We start from the raw sequence: 25951 nt of genomic DNA, 5'->3' as shown, positions 1-25951 counted from the left end.
TGGGAAGGGTTTGGAGTGGTGGGAATGGAAATGGGAAGGGTTTGGAGTGTGGGAATGGAAATGGGAAGGGTTTGGAGTGTGGGAATGGAAATGGGAAGGGTTGGAGTGGTGGGAATGGAAATGGGAAGGGTTGGAGTGGTGGGAATGGAAATGGGAAGGGTTTGGAATGATGGGAATGGAGTTGGGAAGGGTTTGGAGCAGCAGGAATGGAAATGGGAAGGGTTTGGAGTGACAGGAATGGAAATGGGAATGGTTTGGAGTGATGGGAATGGAAATGGGAAGGTTTGGAATGGTGGGAAGGGAAATGGGAATGGTTTGGAGCAGCAGGAATGGAGCTGGGAAGGGTTTGGAGCAGTGGGAATAGAAATGGGAAGGGTTTAGAATGGTAGGAATGGAGGTGGGAACATTTGGAGCAGCAGGAATTGAAATGGGAACGTTTGGAGCAGCAGGAATGGAAATGGGAAGGTTTGGAGCGGTGGGAATGGAAATGGGAAGGGTTTGGAATGGCAGGAATGGAGCTAGGAAGGGTTTGGAGCAGTAGGATTGGAGCTGGGAACGTTTGGAGCAGCAGGATTGGAGCCATCAGCGAGTGCTGGACATCAGCGCTGCTTTGACCGCTGGGTTTGTTGATTTAAATCTCTTTTCCAGCCCGAACAATTCCATGATTCAACAATTCCACGAGTCCAACCCAAAAGCTTGAAGCAATTATCCCATTAATTCAGTTTGTTTTTTATTTTTTTGCTTTTTTGGCATTTCCATAGCACAAACCAGGCCTTGACCAGCACAGCAACTTTGGGAAGAATTTAAATCCTACCAAAATCAGGATTTCCCGGGTGTTTTTTCCAAGGGAAAATCTTTTCCAGGGAAGCTGAGGAGATGATAAAGCAGAGCTTCCCGTGGCTCCAGTGGGTGATTATCCCGTGCTGCTGACAGCTTCCCATCTGTCTGGGGCTGGATGCTGCATCTTAAAAAGCAGGAGGAAGGAAAAGCAGCAATTCCAGCAGGAGGAGATGGGCTTGGGATGCTCGTGGATTATCAGGAATAAACTGGTTTTTGGGGGGGTTTGTTTCTGTCTGTGTGCAGAGCTGGAATTTCCAGGAATACACTGATTTTTTTAGGGGCTGTTTATGGGTAGAGCTGGAATTGTCAGGAATACTCTGATTTTTGGGGCTGATCTTTGTGTGCAGAGCTGGAATTCTCAGGAATACACTGATTTTTGGGGGCTGATGTCTGTTTGTGTGCAGAGCTGAAATTCCTAAGAATCCTATGATTTTTTTTGAGCTGGTCTCTCTACAGAACTGGAATTTCCAGGAATACACTGATTTTTGGGGGACTGTTTAGTGCAGAGCTGGAAATTTCAGGAATACACTGATTTTTGGGGCTGGTCCCTGCAGAGCTGGAGTTTTCAGGAATACACTGATATTTTTGGGGGCTGATCTCTGTGTGCAGAGCTGGGATTTCCAGGAATACACTGATTTTTGGGGCCTAGTCTCTGTTTATGTGCAGAAGTGAAATTCTCAGGAATTTGCTGATTTTTGGGGCTGATCTCTGTGTGCAGAGCTGGAGTTGTCAGGAACTCACTGATATTTTTTGGGGCTGGTCCTGCAGAGCTGGAGTTTTCAGGAATACACTGATTTTTGGGGCTGATTTCTGCAGAGCTGGAATTTCTAGGAATACACTGATTTTTGGGGGCTGATCTCTGTGTGTAGAACTGGAATTTTCAGGAATACACTGATTTTTTGGGGCCTAGTCTCTGTTAATGAACAGAACTGAAATTGTCAGGAATACACTGATTTTTGGGGCTGATCTCTATGTGCAGAGCTGGAGTTTTCAGGAATACACTGATTTTTGGGGCTGATCTCTGTGTGCAGAGCTGGAGTTTTCAGGAATACACTGATTTTTGGGGCTGGCCTCTGTTTGTGTGCAGAGCTGGAATTGCACCTGGGACAGTGGGAGCTGTCCCTGCTCTCGGGGTGGGGATGAATTTTGAGGTCCCTCCAACCCAAATCCTCCTGGGATTGCAGATGGAGAAATGGGAAGGGATTTTGGGAAGATTTTGGGATGGGATGGGATGGGATGGGATGGGATGGGATGGGATGGGATGGGATGGGATGGGATGGGATGGGATGGGATGGGATGGATGGGATGGAATTCCCAGAGCAGCCCCTGGATCCCGATGTGTCCTTGGATGGGGTTTGGGGGCTGGGAGTTGCCCTTGAGATCCTTTCCACCCCAAACCATCCCAGGGTTTAGGATTTAACCCCTCCTGGCACCAAAAATGGGAATTTCCAGCAGAATTCCCAGCTCTTCCCACAGGGGGACGAGACAGAGCAGACCCCAAACCTCAGATTTTTGGGATAATTTGGTTTTGTGCCTTTTCCCCTCAGCCTGGCTCACAATCCCTGACTGGATTAAAATCAAGCACCAGGTAACGGTGTCACCCCTCTGACGCAATTAACCCATCCTGTTAATTACCCCAATCACTGCAGGGCTGGGCAGGTCCAGCTCTGGGTGTTAAACATGGGGTGAAACTGCAGGAAATCCTTCAAATTCCCTCAGCTGTCCCAGGATGCTCCAGGGGAATAAATAAATAAACAAATATATAAGAATAAAATAATTAAAATAAATATATAACAATAAAATATATAATAAATAATAAATAAATGTATGATAATAGAATAAAGCAATTAACAATTAATTACCCGTTAAATAATAGAATAAATAGAATAATAAAAATAAAGATATAATAATTAAATAGACAATAAATAATAAAATAAAAATATATAATAATAGAATAATACATAAATAGATAAATTAATAGCAATAAATAAATTAATAAAAATAAATATACAATAATAAAATATACAATAAATAATAAAATAAATGTATTAGAATAAAGTAATTAATAATTAATTATCCATTAAATAATAAAATAAATACAGTAATAAAAACAAATATATAATAATAAAATAGATAATAAATAATAAAATAAATATATAATACTAGAATAGATAATTAATTAATAATTAATCAAATAATACAATAAGTACAATAATAAAAATAAATAGATAATAATAAAATATACAATAAATGATAAATTAAATAATAAAATAAATACATATGATAACAGAATAAAGTAATAAAATAAAATAAAATATTAAATAAATAAAATAATAAAAATAAACATTCAATAATAAAATAGACAATAAATACTAAAATAAATACCTATCATAATAGAATAAAGCAAATAAATAAATACATAAATAAATAAATTAAATTATAAAATAAGTAAAATAAAATAATAAAAATAAAAATATAACAATGAAATATACACTAAATAATAAAATAATAAACATAAATACATCATAATGAAATATAAAATAAATAATAAAATATATATAATAACATACTTTTGTAAATTTCTTTAATTTAATTTTTTGTAGATTTATTTTTGTACATTAATTTAAATTATTTTTGTACATTTATTTTTGTACATTTCTTTAATTTCAATTTTCAGCCAAGATGTTGCAGTCATGGTGATGTCACCATCTCGTTAATTTAAGGAGCTGCTCTCAGACTCTGCCGTGTGAGGGGGATTTTTGCTTTGTTTCTATTTCAGCTTCTCTGAAGAGAATTCTTTTAATGAAATTACAAGGGGGAAAAAAGGAAAATTAAAAAAAACCAAACAAGCCAAGAAGGAAAATAAACATTGGAGAAAAAAAAAATAAAAATACTTTGGGAAAAAATAAAAATGCTGGAGAAAAATAAAAATAGTGGGGGAAAAATAAAAATATTGGGGAAAAATAAAAATACTGGGGGAAAATAAAAATAGTGGGGAAAACTAAAATACTGGGGGAAACATTAAAATACTGGGGAATAAAATAAAAATACTAGGGGAAAAATAAAAATACTGGGGTAAAAATAAAAATAGTGGGGAAAAATAAAAATAGTGGGGAAAAAATAAAAATAGTGGGGAAAAAGAAAAATACTCTGGGAAAACAAGAAAAGTATTGGGGAAAAATAAAAGTAGTGGGGAAAAAGAAAAATCCTGGGGAAAAAATGCTGGGGAGCAATAAAAGTACTGGGGAAAAAATAAAAATACTTGGGAAAAATAAAAAATACTGTAGAAAAATAAAAATACTGGGGGAAAAAATACTGGGGGAAAAATACTATGGAAAAATAAAACAACTGGGGAAAAAATACTGGGGAAAAATAAAAATACTGGGGAAAAAATAAAAATACTGGGGAAAAAAATTAAAATGCTGGGGAAAAACTAAAAATACTGGGGAAAAAATTAAAAATACTGGGGAAAAATTTTAAAATGCTGGGGAAAAATAAAAATACTTGGGAAAAAAATTAAAAATACTGGGGGAAAATTCTTTCAGAGCAGCTGCAGGCCTCTGCTGCCATCGTATGGGAGCTGCCTTTGGAGCAGCAGGGAAGGAAAATCTCCCAGGAGCTGCAGCTGGGAGAGCTCTGCAGTTCCCCTGAGCAGAATCGATAAAAAATGGATAAAACAATCAATTTTGGGGTTGTTTTACAGGCAGAGGAAGGTCAGGGTGGTTTTGCTGGGATGGTCTCGTTGCACCCAGCTGTGCAGGGACCGAGGGGACAATTCCACAATCCTGGGACAGTTTGGGTGGAAGGGACAGTCAGGGTCCTGCCATGCCAGCCCTGCCACCACCCCAGGGGCACTGCCAGGATGGAGGGGAGGAGGGAGAGGAGGGATGGGGAGGAAGGATGGAGAGGAAGGATGGAGATGGAAAATGGAGATGAGGGTTGGGGATGAGGGATGGGGATGAAAAATGGAGATGAGGGATGGAGAGGAAGGATGGAGATGAAGGATGGAGAGGAAGGATGGGGATGAAGGATGGAGATGAAGGATGGAGAGGAAGGATGGGGATGAAGGATGGAGATGAAGGATGGGGATGAAGGATGGAGATGAGCATTGGAGATGAAAAATGGAGATGAAGGTTGAAGATGAAGGATGGGGATGAAGGTTGGAGATGAGGGTTGGGGTTGAAAAAGGGAGATGAGGGATGGAGATGAAGGTTGGGGATAAAGGTTGAAGATGAAGGTTAAAGATGAAGGTTGGAGATAAAGGTTGAAGATGAAGGTTGGAGATGAGGTCTGGAGATGAAAAATGGAGATGAGGGTTGGAGGTGAAGGTTAAAGATGAAAGTTGGAAGTGAAGGCTGGAGACAAAGGTTGGAGGTGAAGGATGGAGATGAAGGTTGGAGACGAAGGCTGAAGGTGAAGGTTGAAGATGTGGGTTGGAGATGAAGGCTGGAGATGAGCATTGGAGGTAAAGGATTGAGACGAAGGTTGGAGATGAAGGTTGAAGATGAAGGTTAAAGATGAAGGTTGGAGATGAAGGCTGGAGATGAAGGATGGAGACGAGCATTGGAGATGAAGGTTGAAGATGAAGGTTAAAGATGAAGGCTGGAGATGAATGTTGGAGATGAAGGCTGGAGATGGAGGTTGAGGATGAAGGTTGAGGATGAAGGCTGGAGGTGTGTTTGGTGGCTCTGGGCTCAGGCAGAACAACTGTGCAGAGTTTTAGGTCCACAGGCCAGGCTTCAGGTACCTACAGAGAAACCCAAAGCCCTGCAGGTGCCCTGTGCTCCCATCCTGGGGTGATGCTGCTGTGGGATCACACCTGTGACACCCCAAAATCCTGTAACACCCAACACACCTGTGACACCCCAAAACCCAGTGACACCCAACACACCTGTGGAACCCCACACCTGTGGAACCCCATTCTGGCAGCCACAGGACACGCCCACACCTGCCCTACCCCACCCCACCCCGCGGGGCCGGGCCAGCCCTGAGGACACCAGGTCACCCCTGGGACGCCTGATGCCCCTCCCGCCAAATCACATCAGCTCCCTCATTGATTATTCATTAAGGGGCGTGGCTGAACGAGCGCGGCACGCTTTCCGTTATGATAAAGGGGCGTGGCTTTATTTAAATATTCATGAGATGGGCGTGAACAGCGTGGGCGGGAAAAGCCGCGCGAGAGCCGCTCGCGCCCCGCCCCCTTCCCCCCCCCCCCCGCGCGCCTCAAGGGGCCGCGAGCAAAAAGGCGGGAAAAATCGTTATTAGCCAAAATTCGCATAAATTCGCCTAAAAGGGCAAAAAGTTGCCAATAACACGAAGGAAACAGCGTTGAAGGAGTGCGCTGTTGCTGTCTGTGATCATTTCCTCCCTCCAACGTGTCCGTGGCCGCATTGGCAGCTACCAAATCGAAACTTGCCGTGTTGGTTTTTAATATTTGCCAACATTTCTGAGGCTCCCAAACACAGCTGTGCTGCCTGTACACACCCGCCTCTGCTCCTAGGACCACAACCCCTTTTAACCCCAATAGGTAGCAACATTCGACTGAAATAAAGCTTTAAAGAGTTGAGTTTTAATAATTATAATTTAAAAGATGGTGGTTTGGGTTTTTTTCCCCCCTCAGGGACACGGGGTTCGGTGACCCCACACCCCCATCCCCTCTGCTCCCTCAGAGCTCGCTGTGGGCGCCCGGCCGGGGGTGTTTGAGGAGAGAGGGTTTCCGTGAGGTAAAAAACGGCTGATAAAGCGTTTTATGTGAGTACCATCAACTGTGAGACATCCTCTGTTAGTTTTATGTAGGTTTTGGGGTGCAGATCCCCCATTTCAGCCCTTTAGCCACGAAGTTTGGTAGCCTGTGGGAGAGGGGTCATGGCAGAGGACACAGCCTGGCCCATCCTTTGGCCTAAAGGTCATAGTCCGTCCAAATCTGACCCAAAAACACAGGTAAAAGGCCAAAAATGGCAAAAAAATAACCTGTTTCATCTAATATTGGAGCTTGAGGAGCAAATCCAGGCTGGAGTGAGGGAAAAAGGGACCATTTTTAGGGTTTTTCCCCTCTGTTGGGAGCCAGTCCCCTCACACCACAACCCGGCCACCAACAAGGCCAGGAACCCTTAGCTCTGCTTTATACTCACATTATTCTCCAATTTAGGAGGTTTTAAGACCGACTTGCACCATCAATCTTACACAGAGCCTTTATCATAAATAAAACAACTCTTTTAAAACAAAATTTTTCAGTGTAGTTTAAGGGTAACAAGGTAACTCCATGGGTGCGCTCAGTGCTGTAATGTTTGTCATCCCTCACTTCCGCTTATACTTGAAAATGGTTCTTTTATTTACTTCTATTTTCTTCCACTCTGTTTTATTTCCTTTTTATACCACAAAAGAAGAGAAAAAAAATCGGGAAAAAACAAATGAAAACCCCCATGGGGTTAATATACAAAGCTGCTGGGTTTATGCTGGTGGTGATGAGGAAGGGAAAGGGAAACATCCCAAACCAATCTCCAGAGTAAACACCTTTTTTTGCAATAAATGTTTGCCAAATGCTAACACAGGGCTCCGAGAAATATCAGGACTAAATTGCATCCATTAGCAGGAGTTTAGCAACTGCTTAAGGCCAACATGGGTGGAAGTCGATGCTTTCTGCCTTGTAAACAAATTAGTTTATAGCCTCAAATAAGATAACCCCTCTTAGCTAATATTATGAGTTTAGCTTGTTAAATATTTAACGTTTACCTTTCAATTTCCAGTGTGGATTAAGCAGTTCTCCAAACATTGGTGTCCCAGCAGCAGATGGAGATGCACAGCCCATTGCCCCGCTCTGGCTCAACTCCCTAAGAAATAAAAAAAATCACATCAAGTCAAAGAGGAACTTTCAGGAAAGGCTTTAAAACTGGCTGTTTGCACTCATTTTTATTTACATTAATTTTATCTAGCCCTGCTCCGCATTAAAACAGCGATAATCAATTTAACTTTGACCAGATTGGACAGAAACTGACAAATATTAGACAATTCCTTGCCAAAAACCTTTGGTAGCAAAGTATTTTTTCCTTCCACAACTGTAAAGCCAAGGTAAGATTTAAAAAAATAAAACTCTGAAAGTTCCTACAAATCCCCATAGCTCCAGATAGAGAGGAGAGTGGAGAGAGAAGAAAGTATTTTAGGATTGCAACTTTATTTCAAAAGCCTGGATCAGAAATCTGCACCAGATTTAGCCAAGTTTAGTGGTCATAAGCAGGGAATGGGTTGATTTTTATGTGGCACACCAGGAATTTATATGGAATCCACAATTCTGTGTGTCAATATCCTTGCTATATATATATATATATATAATCAAGGATTTTTAGAAGATAAGCATTTTAATATAATTTATCTATAGGTGATTTTTCTTCAAGGTGTTTTGTCAACTTTCCCTCCTAAAATCCCAAACCCACTCATTTTAGCAGCACTCTCATTTCCTCCCAAGCCATGTGAAAGTTTCCTGCTGCTTTAGCAAGCCAGAAATATCCCTCAGCTAAACTAAAAATGTTCCAAATGACATTAAAAATTCCTCAAATATCCAATTCCCGGTGTCCCCAGATCCCAAACTCCCCAAATTTCTCAGCACAAACAGAGCCCCCATTATTGGGGCATTTTTCCCCCGTGGGATATCAGAGAATCTGTCGGATGATGACCAGGGAGGATGTTTGGGGTTTGTTCTCTGGCATTTTGTACATTTTTAATGGGGTTTGTTCCCTCTGCTGCTGGCTGGGCTGTGCAGCTTGGGATATTCCTGGGATCCTGGCAGAGCCTGAGCAGCCTCAGCTGCTGGAATCGGTGAAAAATCTCTGCCAGAACAGAAATTTCAGGCGCAGCAATCCCCAGCGCTGCCTGACATTGTGAAGTGTGGCTGTTCTAGACGCTCAAAACCCAGAAGGTGAAGCACATAATCTGATTTATTGCTCCTTTCAGAGCTCGTTTTCAGCCCCTCATGGTTTTGGAAAAGCCTGAGGCACTGACATTTTCTGCACCGTTTATTTTTATCTGGTGTACAGAATTATTTTTACATTATGTGTTTTTATACATTAATCCTTGCACCAGCTCGGTGCTGCAGGAAAAGAAGGGTTTGAAGCATCACTTTGGTGCTTTTAATCAGTAATTATCGCTCCAAAGGAATTGTGGTGATCCTTTCAATAACAGCCCTGGAATTTTGGTGTTCCTTTGAATAATTAATGTGACAAATTATTAATTAATTACTGCAGCTTGTAGCCTCACATGGAATTCCCCAAAAATTTCCCTCCAGAGCTGAGTCCTTCACTTTCTGTGCCCTCAGTGCTTTTGTCTCTTCCTCACCCAAAATCAGCTGAACCCTCAATTTACACATTTCAACACACTCAATTATTATTATAAATTATTATGAATCTTTATTCTATATTTAATATTACTTATAATATAAATATACATGTCTTTATTATTTATTATCAATTATTTTATAATAGATAAATGATATGATATTATATGATATCATATTATACATCATATTATAACATATTATATTATATTATATTATATTATATTATATTATATTATATTATATTATATTATATTATATTATATTATATTATATTATATTATATTATATTATATTATATTATATTATTATAATATGATTATAATATAATTATAATAAATACATTATACTATTATACTATATCAAACTATATAATATCATTATAATATAATATAATATAATATAATATAATATAATATAATATAATATAATATAATATAATATAATATAATATAATATAATATAATATAATATAATATAATATAATATAATATAATATATATATTATATACTAATACTATATTAAAATATAGTGTTACAATATATTTAATATTATATACTATATAATACATATTTAGTGATTATTTTATAGATTTAATATTCTTATTATATATTATTATAATAACTATAAATTATTACTTTAAATTAGAACACATTTTATTCTTTATATACTTAAAGTTATTTAGCAAATTCCTTTGAAAGAATCCAAGCAGTTTATCCCACACACACAGACAAGATTTTCGCTCTCTGTGTCTCCATGGGAGTCGTTTTCTCATTCTGGGAGCCTTTTCCTCACAGAAAATCAGACTTTAATCTATTTTGTTTCTGTTTTTCTCCAGGTTAGGCGCATGGGAACGCGGGGACCATGACCTCGGGGAGCAGCTGCCCCTCGGTGCCCCGGCAGAGGCAGAGGCGGAGCCGCCGCCGCTCCGGCCGCGCCCCGGGCAGGGATTCCCCGGCTCCGTCAGCGCTGGGGGATTTCCAAACCCTTCCCTTAGAGATCTTCCAAATGGTGCTGAATTATCTCTCAGGTGACCCCTGATCAGAAACATCATCATCGAAACATTTCTATATATATATATATATTTTATTTTAAAATTTACAAACCCTTATTATTTAAAATATTGTCACTTTGAAGTAGTTAAAATAATTTTATGTGACTTCAACTCTCAATTTTCAGCTTTTGAAGTATGGAACAACAACCGACCAAAATTGCAATGATATTTGACCAATGCACATTTGACAATCGATTTGAACTTGTTTTTCTGCCTATCAAATGTGAAAATTATTCCTTAGATCTGTCCGTTTCTAATTACTCCAGTTTGCTGGCAAAGCAGATCAACAGTAATTATTACAAATCTCATTTCATGCCCTTGTTCTTTTGAAGGCAGAAGGAGTCATTGACTGGTTTTTGAAGGCAGAAGGAGTCATTGACTGGTGATCAGCATTTTTCCCTTGCCGAGGGGATTTAGGAGTGTCCTGGGCTTTGCTTTTGCAGTGAAGGACATCAGCATGCTGAGCATGGTGTCCAAAACCATCAGCGGCCGCCTCATTAATTACATCTCCACCTCATCAGGGAGCCGCCGGCTGCTGCTGCAGGACTTCCACCAGGAGCTCCCTGCCAGGAGAGAGGGAGCCTCCATCCTGGAGCACTACAGAGCTCTAGGTGAGAGCAAAACTCGCTGCGAATGTTTCTCCTGGCGTGGGTGGTAACAGGGAAATGCTGAGGGTGTGGCTAAAAAAAAAGGGGAGCAAAAGAATCCCTTCCAGCACTGAGGAATTCTGCCAGAATTTCTGAGTTATGGAAAAAAACCCTGCTTGTCTCCCTCTTCTGAGTGTCCTAAAATTTCTGAGTTATGGAAAAAAAAATCCTGTGTTTCCTGCTTCATTTGGGCATCCCAAAATTTCTGATTTATGGGAAAAAAAATCCTATGTTTCCTGCCTCTTCTGGGTGTCCCAAAATTTCTGAGTTATGGAAAAAAAAAAAAAATCCTGTGTTTCCTGCTTCTTCTGGGTGTCCTAAAATTTCTGATTTATGGGAAAAAACTCCTGTGTTTCCTGCCTCTTATGGGCATCCCAAAATTTCTGATTTATGAGAAAAAATCCTGTTTCCTGCTTCATTTGGGCATCCCAAAAATTCTGATTTATTGAAAAAACTCCTGTGTTTCCTGCCTCTTCTGGGTGTCCCAAAATTTCTGATTTATTGAAAAAACTCCTGTGTTTCCTGCCTCTTCTGGGTGTCCCAAGAGCTCTGGGTTAGCTGCTCCTCGGGGAGTGCTCTCCAAAGCCTGACCTAGTCAATAAAAAATGGACTTGGCTGAGCTTTGGGGCAGCTTTGAGGCTGATGAATAAATGATGGCTGTCTGCAGGAATGCTGACACGCTCTGAGCCAGGGGAGAGTCACTTCACAACCACTGCAAATCCACTTTCTGACCTTGGGAAAAAAAAGAAAAAAAAGTGGGTTTAGGATTTTTTTTTCTTTTTCTGGAGAATTTTTTTTTGTCTCTTTCCCCTGGGAAACTCCAAGCATTTCAGTGGATGCCTTGATTAATTAACAAGCAGTATATACATATATTTTTTATTCTGGTGAAAATCTTTGAGTGCAAGCTGTTAACCCAGTTTCTGTCAGGAGTGTAGAAGAAATTCTGCTCAACAACCAGCTGTTCCTCAGGATAATGAGCTCCAGACTCTGACATCCCAAACATGAGAATAAATTTCCCTCTCTGCCATGTTTTACATTAAGGAATTTCAAGCTTGCCTATACCTGCAGCTAGTTATGTCTGTAACAAGCCTATAGTTATATATAGGCAAGTTTTATATTTTTATATATATATTTATATATATATAAATATAGATATATATCTATCTGTATAACTGTCTATCTGTATAACTATCTATCTATATGTATAACTATATGACTATATATATGTATACATTTATTTATTTATTTATTTATTTATTTATTTATTTATTTATTTAAAAATATTTCTATATGAAGGTTTTTCCTCCTGAAAATTGGGGTTTTCCTCCCTGAAAATTGAGGGTTTTTCCTCCCTGAAAATGGGCTTTTCCTTCCCTGAAAATTGGGGGTTTTCCTCCTTGAAAATTAGGGCTTTTACCTCCCTGAAAAGTGGGTTTTTTTCTCCCTGAAAATTGGGCTCTTTCCTCCCTGAAAATGGGCTTTACCTCCCTAAAAATTGGGGATTTTCCTCCCTGAAAATTAGGGTTTTTCCTCCCTTATAATTGGGGTTTTCCTCCCTGAAAATTTGGCATTTTCCTCCCTGAATATTTGGGCCTTTTCCTCCCTGAAAATTGGGTGTTTTCCTCTCTGAAAAGTGGGAGTTTTTTCTCCCTGAAAATTGGGCTTTTTTCTCCCTGAAAACTGGGGCTTTTACCTCTCTGAAAAGTGGAGTTTTTCCTCCCTGAAAAGTTGGGCCTTTTCCTCCCTGAAAATTGGGCTTTTTCCTCCCTAAAAATTGGGCTTTTCCCTCCCTGAAAATTGGGGGTTTTCCTCCTTGAAAATTAGGGCTTTTACCTCCCTGAAAAGTGAAGTTTTTCCTCCCTGATAATTGGGGTTTTCCTCCGTGAAAATTGGGGATTTTCCTCCCTGAAAACTGGGGCTTTTCCTCCCTGAAAATTGGGGCTTTTCCTCCCTGAAAATTGGGGATTTTCCTCCCTGAAAATGGCCTTTTTCCTCCCTGAAAACTGCATTTTTCCCTCCCTGGCAATGGGATTTTTCCTCCCTGAAAACTTTCCTATAACTGCCCCCACGACCTGCAGCTGCTTTAACACCTTACACACAACAAACAGATTTTGAAGGGCCACCTGCAGTCCCACATCTCTCCTCACAGCAGCCTTTTCTCTGTGCCTGCACTGATTTTTTCCTGAGGATGCTCCAGCAGTGTCTGAGCACCCCTGGAGCTGTGTGTGTGTGTGTGTTGCCCCCTCTGCCCCAGGGCTGCTGCTCAAGAGGTGCACCCTGCTGCTGCCCACCAGGGACAGGCTCAAGTATGTGCACAAGGTGCTCTCAGGGGTAAGTCTGATGGCAAAATCAAATTTTTTTGCCTTTTCTTTTAGATAACTTTCGTAAAACTCTTATTATTCAATTATATCAATATTTATTTTATTATTTTAAATTAAAATTTATTATTAAAATTAAATTTTATTTCAGTAATTTTAATATTAATATTTATATTATTATAAATACTTATATAAATATTTTATTTATATTCTTTATAGAACTCTTATTATTATCTTTATAGAACTCTAAGTATTCTTAGCATGCATGCTCGTAATTCCTTAAATCTGATAACTCAGTTTAGTCCTGGTATTGGGTTAGGCCAGGAGATCAAACATCCTAAAGGCTGGAAAACCCTAAATTATCTTGGGAAACCAAGGTCCTGTCTAGAGCACATCCTGCAAATCAGAGATTGGGCCCATCCAGGGGGGAATTCCATGGATTATCCATGAGATATCCAAGGATTATTTGGCCCATCCAGGGGGGAATTCCATGGATTATCCATGAGATATCCATGGATTATTTGGCCCATCCAGGAGGGAATTCCATGGATTATCCATGAGATATCCAAGGATTATTTGGCCCATCCAGAGGAAAATTCCATGGATTATCCATGAGATATCCAAGGATTATTTGGCCCATCCAAAGGGGAATTCCATGGATTATCTGTGAGATGTCCACAGATTATTTGGCCCATCCAGGGGGGAATTCCATGGATTATCCATGAGATATCCATGGATTATTTGGCCCATCCAAAGGGGAATTCCATGGATTATCTGTGAGATATCCACAGATTATTTGGCCCATCCAGGGGGGAATTCCATGGATTACCCACAAAATATCCATGGATTATTTGGCCCATCCAGGGGGGAATTCCATGGATTATCCACGAGATATCCATGGATTATTTGGCCCATCCAGGAGGGAATATCACCCCATTCACCCAGGCCTCCTGTTGTTAGATCTGCTAATTTGTAAGGTCTATAAATTTTATACTCCACCTATTGAGTGTGTGCATTGTGGGGCATTTCCCCTTGGTGAAGTCCTTGATAAACCATAAGGATCCTTAAAAAATCCTTATAGGATATTTCCTGAGATAAAAATCCCTTAATCCCTTAACCACTTCTGCCTCTTGATTTTTTCCTCCCTGAAAATGGGGGTTTTTCCTCCCTGAAAATGGGGATTTTGCTCCCTGAAAATGGGTTTTTTTCCTCCCTGAAAATGGGGTTTATTCCTCCCTGAAAATTGGGGTTTTGCTCCCTGAAAATTGGGGTTTTTCCTCCCTGAAAATTGGGGGTTTTCCTCCCTGAAAATGGGAGTTTTCCTCCCTGAAAATTGGGGGTTTTCTCCTTGAAAATGGGGGTTTTCCTCCCTGAAAATTGGGATTTTTCTCCCTGAAAATTGGGGTTTTCCTCCTTGAAAATGAGGGTTTTCCTCCCCAAACCCTTTGGTACACCCCAGTTTTGACTCCAAACCCTAAAGCAACCGCCACAACCCATTTCCACAACACTCCCATAACTCACACCAAGAGGGGAGGAAATCCTTCTGCACCTCTCTGAATTGAGTAGCACAGAGAATTTCCAATCAAACCAATTAAAAATTGGCTAATTAGGACAAACCACTGCTGTTTTACTTGCAGGTTTCCTGTTTCAAGCTGAACGGTTGTGCCAGTCCCCTGCACTGCCTGGGGCTGCAGTGCTATGGGGTGTTCTTACAGGTACAGTATCCCCACGCACACAGGGCAAGGAACATCAATAAAAAAAAGAAAATTTGGATATTTCCCTAAATTAACCTGTGATTTGCAAGGTTTTTTAAAGTATAAAGTGTTTTTTTGGAGTGGTTTGGGGTGGTGTTTATTCATACAGTTTCATACAGAGGATTTCTTGGCCTGGATTTCACTCCCAGCCAGTCTGGGTTTTTATTAATTAGCAATTTATTACCTAAGAAGACAGGGGAGAAAGGGAGAATTTTATCACACAGCCCCAAATTCATTTGTCAAGAGCAGAAATGCTTTAATTTCCAGGGAAATGGCTCCACACATCCAGAACACTTTCTGTTTGTGGTAGCTTAAAATGAATGTAAACCAAATATAAAAATTAAAATCCTGTCTTAGGAGAACAAGTGATTATTAGTACTGGGACATTTTGTAACAAATCCCTTCCACATCACAGCCAGAAATCAGATTTTGGGACACTCTCAGCAGTTTTTGACTCTGGGAGGCATCAGGCTGATGAATCCCGGCTTTCTAATGCTTCAAATCATGTGAGAAATTTTATTTTATTTTACTATCAAGTCCTTAAGCACCTCCACTTAGGTACGACCCTTCCCTTCCTCTCCTGAGAGACTGCAGGATAAAATTTTTTATCTGCTGGGAGTGCTGGCATTGGGAAGGGAATTTCTGCTCAACCTCCTCATTCGGAGCCCATTTCCCCTCCCCTCCAGATCCTGACGGCGGGCTGGGACGAGCTCGAGTGCCACCGGGTGTTCAACTTCCTCTGGGACCTCAGCAATTTAGCCCGGAAGGTGCAGACGGTTGTCAGCAGCAAACCAGGTAACTCCGAGCAGCCAGCAGCCCCAAAAGTGCCAGTTCAGCCCCAAAACCCCCAAAAGTGCCAGTTCAGCCCCAAAACCCCCAAAAGTGCCAGCCAGGAAACGGCTCCTGCTTGTGGAATTCAGGGTGGTTTTGTCTCCGGACTCTGCTGGGGGCTCTGTGGGCATCTACAGGAGTTTTGGGCTTCACCTGATGGACACTGCTCCCCAAGAGCAGAGAGAAGTGCTTTTGTCTCTGAAATGATGTGTCTTGAGAGGCCTTTAGGGATTTTAAATCATCCCATTATCAATCCAAAGCATCACTTGTGTCTACACATCAATTGTGGGTTTGAGTCTTTCCTACCTACAGCAACGAAGTCGATGGGAAAGGAGTTAAGAGATAAAAATCGGGAATAAAATGAAGCAGTAAAAAGTGAGGCTTCATGTTTCTGAACCCCAGCACCAAATCCTCCTTGAGAATTTCTCGAAATTCTCCCATTCCTCAGAACAAGGAATTTCTGAGGAACATTCCATCCACGTCACCCTTCCTCCCATTCCCAAACCCCAGGAACCAAACCCCAGAGGAGATTCCACCCCCTGAATTAGGACAAAACATCCAAACTCAGGAAGCAAGACTCAAACCCCGAATGAAACACGTTCCAAACCCCCCCTTTCCCTCCCTCCGAGGAAGGTGTGCTTTGCAGGGAGCCCGGCTGGGGCATTGCTGATCCCGGCCGGTTTTCCAGGCAGCGCCCGGAGGCTGGAGCTGCGGATCCGCCTCTTCTTCCGGGGGGTGCTGCTGTCGCCCGGGAGCCGCCGCAGCGACTCCGCCTTCTGGCTCACCCGCATCCTCAAGCCCTGGCCCATGGTGAACCAGGCCCGCCTGCTCTACATCATCTTCGGGCCCGTGTCCTCCCGCGACGGTGAGCAGAGGGTGGGACCCCGGAGGAAAGCCCAGAAAACGGGATTGTGTTGGAATCGTGGAGTCACGGAATGGGTTGGGGTGGGAGGGACGTTGAAGCTCATCCTGTGCCACCCCTGCCATGGGCAGGGACATCTCCCGCTGTCCCGAACCAGTGTGGGGTGCTCCAAACCTCATCCAGCCTGGCTTGGGACACTTGCAGGGATGGGGCAGCCACAGCTGCTCTGGGAAATTCATTGCAGCCCCTCACCACCCTCACAGGATCCTCCCATGAGGAAGGAAGGACAGGAATTCCTTCCTGAGACCAAATCTGAACCTGCCCTCTGTCCATCTGAAGCCATTGGATCCATTGCATTGCCTGGGAAAAATGGTTCTGCTCAACCAGGCATCACTAAGATACAGAAAATATATAAATTGTAGACACAAACACACATGTAAGTTACAATTCAATGAAGAAATTAAATGACACCTCTGTTCCTTTATTCCTTGACTCAAATCCATCTCAAAGAAGCACCCATTTCCCTGAAGGAAAGCATGTTTTCTCACTTAATTATTAAAACTGAGTTTCTTTAAGTTTGACTCACTGTCCCTGCTGAACTGACAGATGGAAAATGATCACAAAGCCTCAGTGGTGTCACCCAAATTCCTCTCCTCTGCTGTGGGGCTCAGTTTAGCACCTTCCTTGTTTAAAAACTGTCACTTACCAGCAGTTGTGATTGATATATCACCCAGGACATGTGGTCTGGCAGAAAATGATAGAAGGACCAACAGATGAGACCAGTCTGAAGGGTTTAGCTGATGCAATTAAGCTGCTCTATGGTACAGAAGCTAGAGAATGGACAGCAGATGATGTTATCAGTCTTGTGGATGAGCTGTCAGGTGTGTTTTTTGCCTTTATCATTAATCCCTGGGATTATGGATCCTCACATCCTCCAAACCCAGCTGTGTGCTGCAAAATTCCTCTCAGTAGCTGTGGCTTAGCTGCAAAAGTCATCACACTGGGAAGCCAGGCTGGGGTGAGACAAAGCTGGTTTGTTTTACACATCCAGGCTCTTTCCCCATGGAGAAATCTTTTAAGAACCCATGCAGACCTTTAAAACTCAAATCTCACCTTGAATTATTCAGGAAACATTGTCCAAACACGAATTTGCTCAGGCAAAACTCTCCTGAGTGTTTTTACCAGCTGCACTGAGAGTTTTGGCTGAGGTTGTGTCCCAGAGTTGGTGTGGAGAGCTCTGACCATCCCTGGCAGGGATTATTGGTGCAATTTCACTGCTCCCTTTCTGCTCAGAGCTTGTTGGGCTGTACCCTTTTCTGACCCAGAGATGGGGTAACTGAGAGGTGTTTTAAAAACTTTTATTCTATTTTTACTTTCATGAGAAGGATGAGACAATACAGACGTTATAATTCATGCTATCACAATTAGAAGCTATTTCTTAATTACAATACAGTGGGTTTTACCCTATCAGCTTTAGTCACACCATATTGTAAATGTCTTAAAGCTAATTATCTAAACTTACTCCTTGCAGGTCTTAGTACAATACATCTTTCATAGTTCTATTTCTCTAAAATATCTAGTCTTATTTATAAGACCATCCTTTAAAACTTATTTCTAGTTCCATTTCTCTCTCAACAATTTCTATCTTATTTTAGAGCATTTCTAAGTTACCATTTCTTATCTCGAAGCTTACATCCAAACGCACACTATGTAAACCTTCTGAGAATTTTCTAGAAATCCATTTCCCACAAGAGGTGACTGAATTCCCCTCTCCTCATTCCGAAGTGGTTCCCCAGGAGTGGCTGATGGAGAACAACGCTCGGCTGCTGCTGCTCAGTGGGAACAGCATCTGCTTCACCTTCATGGCCAGCAAGGCCGTCAACGGCCGGGCCGTGGAGCTGGCCAGGCTCATGGTCTTCATGGTCCTGGTGAGTACAGCTCAGCCTCTCTGCCCCACATTTCCTCCTTCAGGCTGGAAAGGTTTCCCCCCACACACCAGGAATAAATCCAGCCAGGAGCTGGGTTTCTGATTTTCAGTTGTGATGGGAGCTGCTCTCTCCTCCAGGCCTTTGTGCCACAAACAAAAACCACTCCGTTGCAAGGTGCAAAAAGTCAATTTTAAGGCAAACAGCAGCTGGAAGGAGATTTGAGGCAGACATCCCACCTTGGGGCAGCCCCTGCTCAAGGTGGGCAGGTCTGGTCTTTAATTTATGGGATTGAAAACAATTTTTCATCTTTTATTTATACTTTTTTCCTTCATTAACTGTATTTCCTTTTTGCTGTAAGAAAAGCTCTTCCACCTGTCTTCTCCCTGTCCACCACAACCCATTCATGGATATTTTATGGATAATTCACGGAATTCACCCCTGGATGGGCCAAATAATCCATGGATATCTCATGGATAATTAATGAAATTCACCTCTGGATGGGCCAAATAATCCATGGATATCTCATGGATAATCCATGGAATTCCCCCCTGGATGGGCCAAACAATCCATGGATATCTCATGGCTAATTAATGGAATTCCCCCCTGGATGGGCCAAATAATCCATGGATATCTGATGGATAATCCAAGGAGGAGAAGCACCACCAGCAAAAGGTTCATGTAGGGATCCAGGGAAAGGAAATATTTCTCTGCCTGTCCTGAGAAGTCCTGAGCTCAGGAGAGCACTGCTTTTAACCTTCCTCCATGGAGAAAGCTTCCAGGATTTTGGGATGAATTGGTGTGTGAAACAGACAGTAGGATAGTTTATCACAGGGTGAAAAACTCCGAGTTTTGGGGTTTTGGTATGGAGGTGGATAGGAAATGAGATGGAGGATTTTGAGCATTGTCTGATCTCCTTCTTGTTCTTCATCTCCTCCGTTTTCTGCAGTGTTGGTGGCACTGAAAGAGCTGCAATGCAGATGTTGTGTGGACAGACAAATAATTATTGGTAGAAAGGTGGAAATAAAATACATTCTAAGGGTTAATGGGACAAAACAGCTTTAAAAGACCTCGAACCTGTGTGTCTGGTGACCTTTGGTGCCTTCTCTTTGTACACTGAGATGTAGACAGGGTGCTGAACTGTTGATAAGATGAAAATAAACAGCAAAGAAGACCAAAAAACCCAAAGTCCAGGTCATCCCTCAGTCCTGGCACAGAACTTTTTAGAGGTCTCCCCATCAGGGGGATCCACAGGTTCAGAATTCCCTTTGTGCCAGCGAGAACAACCTCTGTGTCCTTATCACACCCCTGATCTCCCAGGCCTTGGCACAGCTGATCCAGAACCAGCAGCGAGTGCTGAGATTTGATCTTTCACCATGAAAACTGTGCTTTAAACCCTTCCTGTGCCCCCAGGTGTGTGAGAAGGACCTGTACTGCATGGACTGGGCGGTGAAGATGATGCAGAAGGTCTGCAAGGTTTTCAGCACCCCCTGGGAGAGGAACAACTTCCTGCAGTGCCTGGAGAACTCCTTTGCGCGCATGCTCATGGACATGCTGCAGGCAGTGCTGGCTGGTGAGGGCTGGAGGGCAGAAACTCACACATTGCTTCAGAGTGCTGGGGGTGGGAAGGGAGCCTGAACTCACCCAGTGCCACCCTGGCCATGGCAGGGACACCTCCACTGCCCCAGGCTGCTCCAAACCCTGCCCAGCCCGGCCCTGGGCACTGCCAGGGATCCAGGGGCAGCCACAGCTGCTCTGGGCAGCAAAAATAACCAAGAAAGTGTCACAGTTGGGAAGAAATATTTATTTAAAATTATTTTATTTTTATTATTATTATTATTATATACTCTCTCTATATATATATAATAATACATACTTAGAAAATATTATAGTATTATTAATGATATATTCTAGTATGATTAATGGTATATTTATTATATAATTATTATATTTATTTTAGTAGTATTGTTATATTATATTATATTATATTATATTATATTATATTATATTATATTATATTATATTATATTATATTATATTATATTATATTATATTATATTATGTTATAGTATATTAGTAGTATATTATTATGCTACTATATTATATTACTTCTTAGATATTAATTTTACTATTATATATGATTGTTTAGTGTTATTACTAGTACTGTTATTAATTTTAAACTTATTTTAAATTACTAAATTGGTAAGGGATTCTCAGTGCCATGGATGGTGAAACCAACAGTGGTTTAAAATCTGTCCCACCACAAAGCTGGGCCCAAGGTCCCTTTTGGGCTGAGCCTAAACCTGCACCAGCTGCAGCTGCTGCTTGTGCTCAGCCCTGCAGGAGCCTCAGGGGTGATGGTGGAGCTGAGCTGGAGGAACAGCCAGCTCAGTTTAGCTCAGCTCAGCTCAGCTCAGCCCAGCCCAGCCCAGCCCAGCCCAGCCCAGCCCAGCTCCTTGTCCTGGCTCCCAGTTGTTCCTGTGTGTCCCTGGCCAGGCTGGAAGGAGCCTGGGAGAGCCTCCATGGGCAGAGGCTGAGGATAAAGCCCAGCCCAAGCTCAGGCTCAGCTCCTCCCTCTGCTGAGAGCTCTGCTTCAGGGGCAGCCACCTCCTGAGCTTGCTTGGGTGAATTCCTTCACTTCACTCCTTTTCTGTGCCCTGCCAGGGGAGAGGGATGAGGAGGACAGCAGCTTCCTGAACCTGTTCCACCTGATGAATGCACAGGCCAACTTCCACAAGGAGATCCTCTACCTGGCCATGGGCAGCACCAGCAGCACCTCCTGAGCTCCAGAGCCCTCCCCTGGCCCTGCTGGATTCCTCTCTCTTTTCCTTTGAACTTTTGCAGAGAAGTCTCAGATTATTTCTGAAATTCCCCTCCCAGGAGGAGCTGGGGTGGCAGAGGTTGGGCCCACCCGTGCCAGGCCGGCTGAGTGAGCTCAAGGAGGGCTTGGGGAGTGGAATTCCATCCTGGGAACACGAACTGCATTCTTTTCCCACTGTGCATGTTTGCACACACAATAAAAATGACATGGTTTCCATAGCTGACGTGCAGACACCAACTGAAGCTCGTGTTGTCTTAGCCCAGAACCCAAAACATTCTGAGCTCTTAAATTTGTTTTCTCTTGGGAATCTGAGGAGAAAGGGAGGGATGGGATTTGAGGAGCTGCATTTTTCCAGCTCGTTGAGGTCTCTAACTCAGGCTCTGTGACAGAAATGCTCCACAGTTTGTACATTCAGCTTTAGGGAAAGGTGATTTCTGAAAGCAGCTCCAGTGCTTTGATCAACCAAGGCATTTCTTCCTCTCAATCTCCAGGTTTTATAAAGCAAAAGAAACTTCAAATCTCTCCCTGTGCCCCAGGTTGAAGTGTTTTAGGATTTAACCAAGTTGAAGACACCCATTAAACACATTAAATTAGAACACTGGTTCATTAAATTGATAAATTTAAATATTTAAATGGATAAATGTTTGCTGCTCAGAGAAGGGTTTGATTTTCTGCTCTGTTGCCTTCCAGACCAACCCCTGTGATGGCAATAAAAGGCATCCCACTCTCTGTGCTGTTTGCAGCCTCCAGGTTCCTGCAGAGCCGCTTTCCTCACCTGAATATTCCCTTCCCAAACCTTCCCTCAGCACCAGCTTTTCCACGTTTAGCTCGGGGATTTTGGGAACAGCTGCAGCGGGACCGATTTATCTCAGCTGTCCCCACCTGCTCCCTGGGAGCAGCTGGGCAAAGTCTGTGTGCCCAAAATCCCGGCGGCGTTCGTGGAATCCACAATTCCAGGCAGGATCTGCCTCCGGGACATCCACTGGCGGTGGTGCCGGTAGATGGCAGAGGTGAAACCTTCCCTGAGCTGCTGGAAAACGCTGGGAACATCCCTTTTCCCCCTCTGGCTGCTCGGAGGTGACGTTTTAAGGGCGCAGAACGAATGATTTCTGAAGGGAGAGAATTCCAGGCTCTGCTTTCCACTCATCCGGAGCGATCCCGAAATTTGAGGAGGAAACAGCCTCGATGAGAGAACGGGAAAACGCCACCAGGAATGTCCAGCCCAGGTCCTTGTCTGTCCCTTTATCCTCGGGAGCCGCTCCCGATGGATGATCCCGGCCGGGAGCAGGAGAAGGGAGCAGAGCCCGGCCCTTTGTGCGTCCCCTCCCGCCGTGTCCCGGGTCATTCCCGGCCAGGAGCAGCCAGAAATTCCAGCCGGGCACAAGGGGGGCCTTTATGAGAGCTCAGCCAGGGCAAAAGGGAAAAGGGAGCTCTTTGATTCCCTGGAGCAGCCGGCGGGGCTGGAATGTCAGCCCGGCGCTGCTCCTGGTGAATTATTGATGGCTTTATTAATTGTCATTAACCGCTCCGGCTCCGGCGCTCCCAGCGCCTCGGGGAGTGCTTGGAAGGGACATTAAAGCATCCAGCGCCACCCCCAGCCAGGCTGGCCTGGGACACTTCGGGGATGGCACATCCCTGGCGGCGGATTTTTGTCACATTCCCATCAAACAGGACTTTCCTTCCCCAAGGAGTGAAGCCAAATCCCGGTTCCCTGCCCTGCTCCCTCCTTCTCCAGCTCCCCTTGGATCAGCGCAAACACCGGCAGGATCCAGGTCCAGACGAGCTGGGATGGGGGGATTTGAGAAAAGGCTGATTTTCCTTTTGCTGCCAAATTTTAACAGCTGCAGTGGGGAGTGGGTGAAAGGCAGGGCCAGGAGCAAATCCCCCGCGCCAGGGTGGCAGGGCTGGATCCCGGTCCCTGCCCTCTGTGCCCCCGGCTCCCTTTTCCCACCCCTCCCCACCTTCCAGCGCGGAGCCGGGGCCTGCAGGAAGGGATTTCTCTGCAGAGCTGGCAGCTCTGGGAGGCCTGGGAGTCAGAGGAAAGGATCGTTCCTGGTTTCACACTCAGCTGAGTTTCCATTCCACACATTCCTCTTTACTCACTTTGCCCTCATCCCCGCAGATGTCGGCTCCGCTCACGGCCTGAGGGAGGGGAGGTTGTTGAGAACGCGACTTGCGCCTGCAGGAATTCCTCCCGGAATATTTCAGGCTCCTCATTCCCGGCTATATTTGGTGTTGGAGAGAGGGAGCAGCGTTTCCTCACCTCGGGGCTCGGCGGGAGGGATCACCCTGGGCGGCTCCAGGAACGCCCCGGGGTGAAATCCCCAGTCTGGAATTTCTCTCGGGAGTGTTACTGGCAGGAAATTGCGGTGTGGAGCATTCAGTTGGCAGCACTGACCACATCCAGCATTCCCAGGCTCTGAAATCTCTCATTTTTCCCTCTCCTGAAAGTCCCAGCAGCCAATTTCAGCATTTCCTGGCCCCCTGCTCTCCCTGGATCCTGCTCTCTCACACGCTTGTGTGGTGCCTCCAGGGACAGCTGAAGGGGCACAAAGTTTTCCCCATTATGGATATTTCAGGTGTTTATTGCTTAAAAAAAATATAAAACCCTGGGAGACACCAGGAATGTGAAAATTTTGCTGTCTAGGAGGGTGAAACTTTCAGTCATTGCCCATGAGTGGCGGTGGGAGGGTAGGGATGGATGCAGGGCTTCCAGAAAGGACAGGAAAAATCCTCCTGATGCCCCAAACACCTCCCCAGGGGGAAAATGAAGCTCTGAAATGTTCTTTCCATCCCACAGAAATTTCCGTTGTGCTAAAATCCTCCCTTTTCCTATCCAAGGCCTCCTGGAGCTTCCCCAAACACCAGAGAGGGACCCGAGAGAGGGGTGGGGACACTCAGGGAGGGGACAGGCTGGTGGGGACCCCTCCCCAGGGACACAGAGGAGCCTCAGGCTGGATTTCCGATCTCTCGGCATTCCCGGCGTGCCCTGGATCCCTCTGCCCTCCGGGATTTGTCCCTGGAGCCGCGTGTCCCCCACCCCCCTCCCTGCAGTGACACCAGAGCCATCTTCCCTCTCCCGTGTCATTCCTCTTTATTCCACTCCCCGAACATCGCTCATCAAAAATAGAAGCCACTTCCTAAAATTAAGCCCAGACGAGCGGCCTCGGACCGAGGGGACAGGACACAAGGTGGGGGACAGGACCCTTCTCATCCCCCTGGGGACACCGCGTGCGTCACCGGGAGCATCCCAGGTCCCGGCAGCAGGAAGGACACAGGTCCTGACAGGGGGAAGGACACAGGTCCTGACAGGGGGATTAGCCGGGTCCCGGCAGCGGGACAGCCCCTCGGAGCCCCCTCCCGTGTCCCCCCATTGTCGTCCCCGGCCCCGCCGGCTCCGTGACCGCTCCGTGCTCCGCGCCGGGCTCGCAGAGGTTAACGCCGTTCCAGAAGGCTCCGAGGGACGCGCACCGGGCGGAGGCTGCGGGAGAGAAGGAGAAAGGAGAGGCCGGTGTGAGCCGGGCCCGAGCTGCGGGAGAAGCGGGGATGGAGCAGCTCCGTGCGGGAGAAGCGGGGATGGATGGAGCAGCTCCGTGCGGGAAGAGTGGGAACGGAGCAGCTCCGTGCGGGAGCAGCCGCCCCCAGCCCCGAGAGGCTCCTTTGGCTCCTGAGGATGACGCAGCCGGGATCCCGCCCGGTTTCTCCTCGAGCTGCTCCGTTCCCCCCGCTCAGGAACAAAAGCCACCGGGCCGTGCTGCAGGAGCGGCTCTTCCAGGCGGGCTGATAAACCCGGCAGCGGCTGCGCAGCGCCCGGGGCTGAGCGGCCTGGACTGGAAAATCACCCCGTGCCCCCTCCCAGCCCAGGAGGCTCAATCCAACAGCACCGACCCCCAAACTGCCCCCTGCCCCCCTCCCGGCACAATCCTCCCCTGAAACTCGCACCTGGAGGGGCTCGGAGCTCACCTGGCCGCCGCTCGGCTGGAGAGGCCGCTGCTGAGCCGCATCCTCGGCGGCGGCGGCTCCTTAGAGCATGTAAATGATGTAGGACAGGACCACCAGGCCGATGATGGCGAAAAACATCAGGATGAAAATGTCCAGCATGGTGAGGGAAGGAGGAGGAGGCGGCGGGGCAGGGGCTGCGGGGCTCCGGGCAGGGCTCCGGGCAGGGCTGCGGGGCTCCGGGCAGGGCTGCTGGGCAGAGCCGCCCCGGCGCCCTCCCCTCCCCGCTCCGCTCAGGATGCAGAGACGATGCCGGAGCTGATGGAGCCGCTTTCCTGCGGGAGATGAAGGGATTAACCCCGACGGGCAGCCGGGCTCAGCCCAGCCCTGGCGCCCGAGGCCGTCTGTCACCGCGGGGTTTGTTCTGTTCCTGTTCTGTTCCTTCCTTCCCAAAGCGCTCCCCACTTCAGGGGGTGCCCACGGGGATGTGCCCCCCCGTCCGCAGCCGGGAACGGGCCCATTTTTTGGGGAAAGGAGGGAAAAATGAGAAAATGAGCGCGGCCCCCACCCTGAAGTCACCTTGGCTGGTGCTGCTGGGGTGCCCCAGCACCACCCTTTGCCCTCCCTGGCACC

The 25951-nt window shown here is 44.9% G+C and overlaps 1 protein-coding gene across 1 annotated transcript; it reads left to right on the top strand.

The window, feature by feature from the left end:
* Nucleotides 1-10031: 10031 nt before the first annotated feature.
* FBXO47 (F-box protein 47) lies at nucleotides 10032-21341 on the top strand (the record flags this gene model as incomplete). Its single annotated transcript, XM_084222003.1, has 10 exons — nucleotides 10032-10197; nucleotides 10665-10832; nucleotides 13123-13199; nucleotides 14824-14901; nucleotides 15627-15735; nucleotides 16460-16636; nucleotides 17368-17514; nucleotides 18419-18561; nucleotides 19972-20131; nucleotides 21223-21341. The coding sequence occupies 10 exons, from the start codon at nucleotides 10032-10034 to the stop codon at nucleotides 21339-21341; spliced, it is 1344 nt and encodes a 447-aa protein (XP_084078129.1).
* Nucleotides 21342-25951: the final 4610 nt, after the last annotated feature.

Source organism: Fringilla coelebs, assembly GCF_963513975.1.
Source record: "Fringilla coelebs genome assembly, chromosome: 27".
NCBI classification, from domain to species: Eukaryota; Metazoa; Chordata; class Aves; order Passeriformes; family Fringillidae; genus Fringilla; species Fringilla coelebs.
This window is presented reverse-complemented; position numbering and strand designations above follow the sequence as displayed.